Source organism: Sus scrofa, chromosome 1 (genome assembly GCF_000003025.6).
Source record: "Sus scrofa isolate TJ Tabasco breed Duroc chromosome 1, Sscrofa11.1, whole genome shotgun sequence".
NCBI classification, from domain to species: domain Eukaryota; kingdom Metazoa; phylum Chordata; class Mammalia; order Artiodactyla; family Suidae; genus Sus; species Sus scrofa.
The window spans coordinates 207,191,152-207,203,374 of NC_010443.5; the positions used below are offsets into that span (position 1 = coordinate 207,191,152).

At 36.1% G+C, this 12,223-nt stretch overlaps 1 protein-coding gene across 4 annotated transcripts in view; it reads left to right on the forward strand.

Moving 5' to 3' along the window:
• PSIP1 (PC4 and SFRS1 interacting protein 1) overlaps positions 1-12,223 on the forward strand; it is a 43,174-nt gene that overhangs the window by 17,888 nt on the left and 13,063 nt on the right. For all 4 annotated transcript variants that reach the window (XM_005660092.3, XM_021102150.1, XM_021102208.1 and 1 more), the window contains exons 5-8: positions 2,289-2,393; positions 3,438-3,500; positions 8,721-8,817; positions 10,427-10,502. In XM_005660092.3, the coding sequence (XP_005660149.1) occupies positions 2,289-2,393; positions 3,438-3,500; positions 8,721-8,817; positions 10,427-10,502 (341 nt within the window). The remainder of the gene's footprint in view (positions 1-2,288; positions 2,394-3,437; positions 3,501-8,720; positions 8,818-10,426; positions 10,503-12,223) is intronic.

Genomic DNA, 12,223 nt, shown 5'->3' on the forward strand with positions numbered 1-12,223 from the left:
TTGATTGAGAGTTTAATGTATCATTGAATTTAAAACCGTATGTACTCTTAAATCTAAGTTTTACAGCTTGAAGAGTTTTTTTCTTAATCTTTGAATTTCTAAATCCATAAAATTTATTAGAATAAGAACTTCACATGGATTAAATTAAATCTGTGACAAAAGTACTTATAGCACTATGCAAATTACACTTGTTTTGGTGTGTAGAAGAGCAACCTTTAAACCTCCTTTCTGTTCTGTTTTTTGTGTGTCCAGAGCTTTTGTTCATTTATATTAGGCTTCAGTTAGTAAAAGCTATTAAGAGTATGAGTAAATCTAAAGGAGATAGCAATACTGAGAATTCTGCAACTTTCTACATTTAAACCCATATATATATATATATATTTTTTTTTTTTTTTTTTTTTTTTTTGTCTTTTTTGCCATTTCTTGGGCCACTCCAGCAGCACATGGAGGTTCCCAGGCTAGGGGTCGAATCGGAGCTATAGCCACCGGCCTACGCCAGAGCCACAGCAATGCAAGATCCGAGCTGCGTCTGCAACCCACACCACAGCTCACGGCAACGCCGGATCGTCAACCCACTGAGCAAGGGCAGGGATCGAACCCGCAACCTCATGGTTCCTAGTTGGATTTGTTAACCACTGCGCCATGACGGGAACTCCCAACCCATGTATTTTTTATTTCTTTGTATGTATTGTGCTTTTTCTCATGTTTGAGAACTTTTCAGTTGCTCTTCTGTCTGGAACATTTAAGTCTTTTATTGATGTTCCAAGACTGCATTAGATGGTAAGTGCCTTCATTATATACCCAAAAGTTATTTGTTACAGTATTCAGTCATATCATAGTTGCTTTTGTGCTTGTCTTTACTGCCACAGGCTATATAGTTCTATAACAGAGAAGTCATATGACCTGTGTGCCTGGGATTTTTTATGTGTGGGAAGACTAGGTATTTACTAAATGTTTGTTATGCAAATGTAAGAATGGATAAGTGATTTCCCATCCTTATCGCCTTGACTATGTAATGAGAGTCTAAAGAGACTGAGTTGACTGTTTCCTGAAAATAGTATTTTGTAACTTAAGATTATGCATCCTTGGTTGTGCCTTCAAGGTCTTTTTATCCTCCAGATTGCCTAGTGTAGTTACTGTACCTCTCTTCCTCCCTATCTACTTAATCTCCAGGTAGTTTCCATGTTACATACTTAGGATTTTCCATTTCACAATGAAATTTTTGGTAGATTGTGTGCATGAAACTCAACAATTATCTGTTCTTAACAAAAGCGTGAATGATTATGCTGGTGTGGTGTACTCTGTATTTCTGGCACAGACATCCCCAGTGGCACATTCCTGTGGTTTGGTGCAAGCATTGATGCCCAAACTTACACAGAAGAAACAACGATTAAAAATTGGCCATCATGATTTGTAACATTTCTATAGTGCTATAAGTAATTTTGGGCACATTTTTACATTTTTTTATTATACTTTTATTTATGAGTTAGTAGCATTTATTTTAAGCGAGGAAATGGGTTCATAGTGTAAAAGACCTGCCAAAAGAAATTGCTAGAAAGGTGCTTAGTTTGGATTATAGTGCTGTCTTCCTGTAGATTTGTGCTTTACTCTGACCTCTCAGTGTGTACTGTGTTGCCTTTGGTATTCATCTTTTTGGTTGGTATGAAAATCTAGGGATGCTAAGTTAAGTATCTTTCTCATCTAGGGGTACTTCTAAAATTTAATGATGATTACTGGACTCCCACACAGTACTTGTTAAATCAGAATTGAGTTTGGGTCTCAGGAAGCCGTGTTTTAAAATAAACTAAGTTTGAGATAAAGATCAATCACAATCCTTAAATAAAGCTGAGATACATATCCTTTGCTAAGGCTGTTGGTCTTAGAGTACATAGATAAACTTCTTTCTCCAGAATATTTCAGTAGTTGGAAACAGTATAGGTCTGTGCTGTTCTAAATCAACTTACATTGCATCTTGTTGAGTGTTTGTTGGTTAGAACATCAGAATGGTATTCTTTGTAACTGTACTTTTCATTTCTGCTTCACTTTTGTCCACTGAGCTTGTATGTATCATTTGCAGGAATATAGTCCCTTATATGACTTTACTAAAGAAAATGACAGCATTTAAAACTATTTTAAAATTGTATATATTAAAAGGTTATGTGCGACAGAAATGAGGGTACTTCTCTAGCTTTCTTATAAACAGGCTTTGGTTTTTTTCCTGGGTGCAGAATTTTAAAGTTGGGGTAAAATCTTATTTTCTGAAACTGATAAAACTTGATTGTTCATAGGCATCTGCTAAACAATCAAATGCATCATCTGATGTTGAAGTTGAAGAAAAAGAAACTAGTGTTTCAAAGGAAGATACTGACCATGAAGAAAAAGCCAGCAATGAGGTATGTTTAATTTTCACTTGCACTCTAAACCCATTTTGTTGCAAGGAAGAAATTTTAAAATGAGTTGATAGTGGTAAGATAGAAAGTAATCTTTGAAGTAGTTGAGTAATGGGAGCTGTTGTCACCCACTGGGTTAAGGATCCAGCGTTGTCGTTCCTCTAGCGGCTTGGTTCCATCCCTGGCCCAGGAACTTCTCTATGCCTTGGACATGGCCAAAAAAGAAAAAAAGGAGTTGAGTAATGAATGAGAAAATATTAAAGGCTTATTTCCACATGAAAATATTCAACATAGTATTATAAAATAGTTTGTATCTTTAAGATACTCGGATTTTTTATTCGAAGTTATTTTGCTGTGCAAAATATGAGGTACAACTAGGAGAATGGCTTACTGTTTGCTAGGGACATTTTTAAAGTGAAGTATTGTTGGATAGATGTATTGGAAAAGACATTAAACTGAATCTTTATTAATTTCTATTTTTTATTTTTGGCTGTGCCCATGGCATGTGGAAGTTCCCAGGCCAGGGATTGCACCCGTGCCGCAGCAGAAACCTGAGTTGCTGCAGTGACAGTGCTGGATCCTTAACCTGCTGTACCACAAGATAACTGCTGAACTAAATTTTTTAAAACCTAGGTGTATTTCCAGCTCTGTATTTGGTTGTTTTGAATAGGAATTACAGCCCTTTTATACGTCTTGAACTTGTTAGATGATATCCAAAGTCAGCTACCTCTTTCATAGTCCTAACACTGGGATTCTACTGCAGAACAAGTGGTTTTGTAAAATTAAATAGACAGACTTCCTGGTACACTAGCAAGTGTGACTTTGATCTGAGAGAGGGAAGGATTTTTTTAGGGTAAGACACTGGTAATTACTTTAATGTTACATTGATTATGTGATAATGTTAAGTAAGACTTTTGGTGTTTATAATTTCCATGGTCAGAGAAGCAAAACAAGTTTCTGTAAACTTTTAGTAAAACACACTTGTGACTTGTAAGAAATTTTCTTTCAGTTGTGGCATAATTTATCATTTTTGTCTTTTTTTTTAAGGATATGACTAAAGCAATTGACATAACTACTCCAAAAGCTGCCAGAAGAGGGAGAAAGAGAAAGGTAATTCTACTGCTTAACAACAGAGGTGTTTGTTTGTTTGTTTTGTTTTGTTTTTTGTTTTGCCACAGCTATGGCATGCAGAACTTCTTGGGCCAGGGATCAAATCTGTGCCACAGTAGTGGCTAAAGCCATAGCACTGACAATGCCAGATCTTTAACCCACTGAGCCACAGGGGGACTCCAACTACAGAGATCTTAAAAGAATTTTTATTTTAGTGTAGAGATAATGCAGCTCTGCCATTTAATTTAAACTATGCTTTTCATTCTAAGTCCTTTAATTTTTAAAAGGGTGGGTCATGATATTTATATAATAAAACTACCTGTGTTTCCTTTCTTAATGATACAGCATCCTTGAGTAAAGATGAATGGTAAACAAAATAAAATGTTTTAATGATGCTGCCTTCAGTTTTCTCTGTAAAACGGATAATAACATATACTTATCGGATTGTTGAGAAGATAAAATGAGTTAACATGTAAAATATTTGTAATAAATCCTGGTACATAGTAAGTGCTTTATACATGCTGTCCATTATTATGCTGTTGTTTTATTACTTTACAGCATTGTTGCATAAAATGAGAGTATGTGACAGTTTAGGTTGAAGTACATCTTATGCTTCTAATTAATGTTTCTGTTTCTTCTTTCTCATATGAAACTTTGTTCATCGCACTGTTTTCTTTTTTTTTTTCCTTATCTTTTTTGAGGGCTGCACCCACAGCATATGGAGGTTCCCAGCCTAGGGGTCTAATTGGAGCTATAGCTGCCGGCCTACACCACAACCTCAGCAACTCGGGATCTGAGCCTCATCTGCGACCTACTCCACAGCTCATGGCAACACCGGATCCTTAACCCACTGAGCAAGGCCAGGGATTGAACCCGCAACCTCATGGTTCCTAGTCAGATTCGTTTCTATTGCGCCACCATGGGGACTCCCATCACACTGTTTTCTGACCTGTTTATGTCTCAGACTGTTATATGACAAAGATACAAAGTAAACTAAGAAGAGTTCAGTGTCTTTTAAGAAAGTAAAATATGAAAACAAGTAATTACAGTGACTTTTTATCCCCTGTAAGGGGCATGTGGAAGGGGCTGTGATAACTTCAACAAGATTTTAAAAGATAGGCAGAATTATGTCATGCACATGAAGGAGAGTAGGAAGGACATGTGAGGCAATTACAGGGGCATAGAGAAAAATTCTGCTTTAAGCAATTCAGGAAGGCCTTTCAATATTACCAGATAAAAGGTTTGAGGTAAATGAGTATAAGAAAAAATGTTTTATTCTAAAGAACTTAGAGAAATGATGGGAAGCTATAGAATCAGTTTAAATTTCAGATAACCTCCTCTTTTTCAGGAGAATGATGGGGATTGGATTGGAGCAGTGAGACTGGTTCAGTGATTAATTCCTCTAAGGTTTTGGTACTCACTTTACTAGTCCAGGCAGAGAATCAGTAGTGAATAAGGAAGATAAGTTCTCTATTCTCATTGAACTTTCATTTTTAAAATTTTAGGTACTTATTTTTATGGCTGCACAGGTGGCAAATGAAATTCCCAGGCCAGGGTTTGAATCTGAGCTGTAGCTGTGACCTACGTTGCAGCTGTGGCAACGCTGGATCCTTTAACCCACTGTGTTGGGTTGGGCCGAGAATTGAGAACCTGGACCTCTACAGTGACCTGAGCCAGTGCAGTGCATTTGCGTTCTTAACCCAGTGTGCTATAGCATGAACTCCTGAACTTTTTTGTTGTTGTTGTCGAAACTGACAATAAATACATAAAACGAGAGAATCGAAATGGGTAGTTAGGATTGTGACTTGGTAAATAAATTATGAAAAGCCTTTCTAAAGACCTAGCATGATATTTTTGGTTGTGTAGAAGAGAGATAGGATTTTACGACCACCTTAGAAGATAAAGTTAATAGTTTGAAGGGAGGGGGCAGCATCCGATAAGCCAGAGTGTTGATGGGATGACCAGATAATATGCTGAGAATGCAGGAGATGTTGTTTTGCGAGCAGAGGCATGAAGGGGAGGATGGGAAACATCTTTGGAAATTGGACCTCAAGATAGGTATTACTGACACTACGGGGGCAAAAAGTGCAAGTTACAGATGCAGCCTCTGATAGAAAGATAGGATGTTAGACAAGGAGTCAAGAGAATGTGGAAAACAGAAGCCTGAAGGAAAATAATGATGACGAAAGGTTGCCTTGAAAAATTATGGCTGAGAATAAACTGGCAGGAGAAACATGTAAGGGAGGATGTAAAGCTAATAAATGAGGGAGTGGGGGAATTCCTGTTGTTGCACAGCAGGAAAAAACCTGACTAATATCCCTGAGGATGTGGGTTCTGTCCCCGGCCTTGCTCAGTGGGTTAAGGATCTGGTGTGGCTGTGGCTGTGGCGTAGCCCAGGGAACTTCCATATGCTGCAGGTGCAGGTTAAAAAAAAAAAAAAAAAGAATGAGGGATTGATTACCAGTGTCCTGATGCAGAAGGGTCCAGTAAGATTTGACATTTAGGCTTCCCCAGGGTTGTTGTTTTTGTTTTTGGGGTTTTTGTTTTGTTTTGTTTTTTTAGGGCTGCACCTGAGCATATGGAGGTTCCCAGGCTAGGGGTCGAATCAGAGCCACAGCAACCCCAGACCCGAGCTGTGTCTGTGACCTACACCCTAACTCATGGCAACGCCAGATCCTTAACCCACTGAGCAGGGCCAGGGATTGAACCTGTGTCCTCATGGATGCTAGTCAGATTCATTTCCACTGAGCCATAAAGAGAACTTCTACCCCAGGATACTTTAAAATCAGATGGCAAGGACAGATGTAGTAGGTTGAGGTATAAAATGTTCAGTGTTAAAATTTTATTGTGCTTTTCAAATATCTGAAGGGAAGGAGAGAGAATGCAGCACCAGGTATATGCATGATTATGGGAGGGTGTTAAAAGTGGATATAGTAGAGGCTTTAACACTTCTTCAAAACCAGGAATGATTGAAGACGTGAAAAGCGTGTAAGTTATTTTAAGTTAAGAATAATACTGGAAGAGAGCAAAGGGAGGACACGTTTTGAAGGAATTGACATAATGGGGAAGAGATGGACATTTCACCTTTTTTTTAACATTGAAGGAAGGGAAGGGTAGAGGAGACTATTAAAAATGTCTAGGGAGACTTGGAAATTAAGGGAATTTCTTCTGGCTGGCCTCAGTTTCTCCCTCCTCCTCACTGAATTCAAAGACTGCAGGAAGAGAGGTTTTGAAAGTTTATGCTAGAAGGAAGAGAAGGAAAGGGCATGACAAAAATACAGGATAAAGGATTAGCAGTGAACTGAACTTGCATAAAATGAATGCATGCTTGTATAATTTCTTTTTTAGCAGACTTTAACAAGGAATAATGAAGCAGGGAGGGTAGAGTTTTTGGTAATGCTCTGTTGGAGATTTGTGAGACAGGTGAAGCAGAACAAGAATGCAAATGAATAGTTCCATAAGGTTTTTGTGGGGTGGGAGGACCTCTATGTAAAATCATGAAGGGGGGGAGTAGAGCTAGAAAGGGAGGTGTTATGGGGAGACTTGTCAAAGGATTAGAGGTCTCAGATCAAGAAAAACTTGGAAGAAATTAATCTGCACTCAGAATATTTGCATTTAAGATATTTAAATATATGCATATTTGAAATAATAGCCCTTTCTCTAGATGAAATGTTTCTTTGAGGTTTATTTTCATGAGGAATGATTTGACTTGGGTGATTTTTTGGTAATAGTCAAGAATATATGTCTACAGAAGGGCTGGATTTTTGCTTAGTATAGTGTTAATTTATTTTTATTCTTGGCATTTGTTATTGATGAACTTGTTACCTCTTATTGGTATCTTCACAGAAAGGTTGATAGCTATAGTTCTTACTTAATGTCAAGATTTACTTTGGAAAGCAGAGTATAAGTGAAGAGAGGGTTTTTTGCCAGATCTATCAAGTCAGGATTAAGGGAGGAGTTAGGTGGTCTGTAAGTTTTTAAAGTCATAGAAATAAAACAAGACCTAATATTTTTGAAACAGTGTTTGTCATACTCCTTGAGAACCATTGAAGAGTTACATTGAATAAGTTTCTTGACTTTTAATAATGCTTTGAATGTGCATTATTATATTTCAGGTAAAAAAGCAAAACTAGTAACAAAGAAATGGATAAATTGTTAGAAGTAGGCTTGCTGGGTAAGATTTGGATCATCTTTATTGCTTATATTCATAAAGATATTTCATAAATGTAGTATCAATTTATTGATCACCAATAATCAAAACATGAATAATTGTCCCATCTTACCCAATAGTGGGCATTATCTTTAATGAGGTGTTTGCAAATTAGATAGTTGATTAAAGGATTTAAAAACATCTTTCTTGGTTTAAGATTGGATTATCTCTTTATTTTATATGATGCGTTATTCCCTTTTATTTGTGTTGATCTAGTTTAGGCTGAATTGTAAATAATTGAGGTGGGGAAGCAGCTCATAGTAGGCCTCTCATTCTTTGTTCTTTTCACTGTTTCTTTTGTCTCTTTTCAGTGGTGATGTGATGTTTGCATTTCCTTTCTAACTGGTGATTATTAACCTTTGTTATGCTGTAATGCCTGAATCATTTAAAATGATTGTTTTAGTCTCTTCACTGGGGCATTACAGTTTGTAGAAGATCATTGGGATTTCTTTATAGTAGTAGATCCTTTATGGAAAATAAAGAGTAATTCCTAGGGTAGAACAGATGTATCCTAGTTCAAAAATAAAACATGTATATATTAACAAAGTTGAGTAGAAATATCAGCAACTTAATTTCTTGCCTTTTCTAACATTAATTTAGAATTAAATAACATTAATTTGTACATTAGTAAGTACATGGAGTTAAATGTTAGCATTTTGAGGTTCTCGGTGAAAGTACATTTATAAGCAATGCGTGGGCTGTTTACAGTGTAAATTACATTATAGTTCAACATTTTGCATCAAGAATACTCACTTTATTTTTATAAATGACTTTTTCATGTTGAGAATATCTAAAAAAATAAACTGTTTTGTTTGTGTCCTAGAATTATTCATTAGACTTAAGAGCTAAGTTTGACAATATCACTCTGAGTTGTCTGTTGAAAAATAATAAAGATCATGTAGAAGTTACTCATATATTAGAACTTGTTATCTTAATAGTGGCATGTTTTTGCCATTGAATTAAACTTTGAATTCCTACTATGTCTAAATAATTAAATCTTTGTGATTCAGGCAGAAAAACAAGTAGAAACTGAGGAGGCAGGAGTAGTGACAACAGCAGCAGCATCTGTTAATCTGAAAGTGAGTCCTAAAAGAGGACGGCCTGCAGGTAGGATTATTAATGTTTAAATCTCTGGTTTGTGATTAATACTCTATAATCGATTAAAGTAATGTACCTCAGCTACTTTGGAATAGGTGAACACACACTTGGTTATGTGTAACATATAAATTTCAAAGGAGATAAACATTAGATTTCTGTTCTTTATAATAAAATATTTAAATTTGAAATAATTGCTTAAGACTTCTTTCATGTTCTGTTTTATCCCCATTGTGTTTTCTTTTCACAGTATAGCTAATGAGGCTGTGGCAAAGATTCAAATTCCATGAATGATGGGTTTCTTTTACCTCTCACTTTAGAAAGCATAAAGGTTCCAAGTAGAATCATAATGAAAGCAATAGAAAATAGTATTTGAGTAATCAAAGCTACTAATTTATAAATTACTGCCCTTTCTTTATTAGGACCTTTACAATACGCAGCTATCTTAAGCATTGCCTATTTTTTTTAATTTGATACATAGGAAGTAGTTTGGAAGTATGTTTCTAATACAAAGTAAAGCAAAAATTAGTTAAGATAGAGCCCTTTTTTTTCTATTTCCTAATACAAGATTCTTAATGAAACAGGATAAAATGAGTAATACCCCAAAAAGAAAAAACCTGAGAATCTGTTCATTTAATTTTTACTTTGGAGTTTAATATTGCAGTGACTCAAATTAATGGTATTAGAAAATTCAGTGAATTCTAATAACAAATTTTCAGAGATGTGAACAAAAATATATAACATTGTAATATATATATGAATATTGAATATAAGTGCTAGTGTCTATTATAAAGTTGAATTTTGTGACATTCCTGTTAAAACAACAATGAAGGATATTCTTTTTAAAGGCTAAATCGAAAATACTCTTGATTTACCTCTCCAGATTTTCTGCTCCTCATTTCAACCATTGGAGGATATGATCTTTTTTTTTTTTTTTTTTTTTTTTTTAATTTTTAGGGCTACACTGGTGGCATATGGAGGTTTCCAGGCTAGCGATCAAATCGGAGCTGTAGCTACCACCCTACCCTACACCACAGCAACACCAAATCCGAGCTGCATCTTCGACCTACAGCACAGCTCATGGCAGTATCAGACACTTAACTCACTGAGTGAGGCCAGGTATCGAACCTGCATCCTCATGGACACTATGTTGGGTGCTTAACCCACCGAGCAACAATGGGAACTCCAAAGAGGATATGATTTTTAAAATTTAAAATAATTGTAATGAACTACTAATTAAAATTCTTAGTAGATGTCATTTGTAATATTTATATGTGAGATCTGCATCTTTTTTTTTTTTTTTTTTTTTTGTCTTTTGTCTTTTTGAGGGCCGCACCTATGGCATATGGAGGTTTCCAGGCTAGGGGTTTAATCAGAGCTGTAGCTGCCATCCTGTACCACAGCCACAGCAACACCAGATCCGAGCTGTGTCTGTGACCTATACCACAGCTCATGGCAATGCTGGATCCTTAACCCACTGAGCAAGGCCAGGGATCAAACCCACAACCTCATGGTTCCTAGTCCGTTTTGTTTCCACTGTGCCACGATGGGAACTCCTGAGATCTGTATCTTAATGGGAAAGCTGATAGTTTAAACATTTTTTTTTTCCTGTCAATGTTAGCTACAGAAGTCAAGATTCCAAAACCAAGAGGCAGACCCAAAATGGTAAAGCAGCCATGTCCTTCAGAGAGTGACATGTGAGTATAATTCATTATGTAGTAAATGAGGCATTTCATTTTAAACATGTCTTAAGTTTTTTTTTGCCTTTTTGGTAGTTTTATTTACAGGTTATTTGTTGCTATTACTGTTTTGTACTTCTAAAAATTATGGGAAAAACATTTGAAAAATAGTTTTTATTATGTAAAAAGTTAAAGAAAAATCTGACCATTTCATTAAGACATTTTCTTGTATATCAGGGTATCACATACTTACTAATGTATTATAAAATTTATAATAGGGAAGTTGGGTAAGATAGTTTTTTTGTTTTTGTTTTTAATTTTATTGCTGAAGCTGCAGTGTATGGAATTTCCCAGCCAGGGATTGAACAGCTGTGACCTAGACCACTGTGCTGGGCCAGGGATCTAATCTGTACCTCCACAGCGACCCAAGCTGCTGCACTCAGACTCTTCACCCACTGTGCCACAGTGCGAAGTTAGTGTGTTTAAGAAAGTTTTTAGACAAAGTATTTTTGAAGTGTTTTCCACAAATCTTCTAGTCCTCTAAAATAACCTTATTTAAAACACTAAATTATTTTTATAAGATTTAAAAATATTTTAATGGTAACTTAGTTTTCAAAAAAATATTTTTTTTCTTGCCAACTTTATTTTCTATTATGGATCTTGTTTATGTTGGCAGGAATATATGTTTCGACAAAGAGGGCAAAACTTTGTAGCTTTGTGTTTGAAAATTTTATAAAAAAAGCTCAAGTGAGTTATATCACTTAGGAATGGATTTAGAGCATTTTGAATGAAAAGATTTTATAGGAAATTATAGTTACAGAAAACTAGAGTGTTGGTAATTTTCAACTAATGTATATTTAAAGAGTTTCATTTTACTGCTAAGCCAGCTGTTTAAATATTCTTAAAAATAATGGTACTAAATTATAACATGGTTTTAACTACTCTAGTGAAATTTAAGAAATTAAGTACATGCATGTGAGTTTCTGGTTTTATGTATTTGTTTATTTATTTATTTATTTATTTTTGCCCTTTTTTTTGCTATTTCTTTGGGCCGCTCCCAAAGAAATAGCAAAATTTAAGAAATTAAGTACATGCATGTGAGTTTCTGGTTTTATTTATTTATTTATTTTTGTCTTTTTTTTTGCTATTTCTTTGGGCCGCTCCCGCGGCATATGGAGGTTCCCAGGCTAGGGGTTGAATCGGAGCTGTAGCCACCGGCCTACGCCAGAGCCATAGCAACGCGGGATTCGAGCCGCGTCTGCAACCTACACCACAGCTCACGGCAACGCCGGATCGTTAACCCATTAAGCAAGGGCAGGGATGGAACCCGCAACCTCATGGTTCCTAGTTGGATTCGCTAACCACTGCGCCATGACGGGAACTCCAGTTTCTGTTTTTAAACATAACAAATCTTACTCATCCCCTCCCTAAGATGTGTTCTCTAATCAAGGCATCAGGCATAAAGTCTAGGATTTGAGGATAAACATAAGGCCTTATCTAGAGACTCAGGAACTGAAACATAACTTATTTGCTCTCCTCTCCCCTTTATATATGCACATGGATCTGGGATAGGGAACTGTAGTACTCCAGGGGAGAAGAGGAGGCACACAGCAGTTGGTAGGGAAAATATTGTGAGATCCCTATTTTAAATACTAAGGTATATCTCTCCTTGACTAGGTCCTTGGCAGTCTTCCCTGAGACTATCCTTCTAGTCCATTTCTCTCCATGGCTTTTGGCTG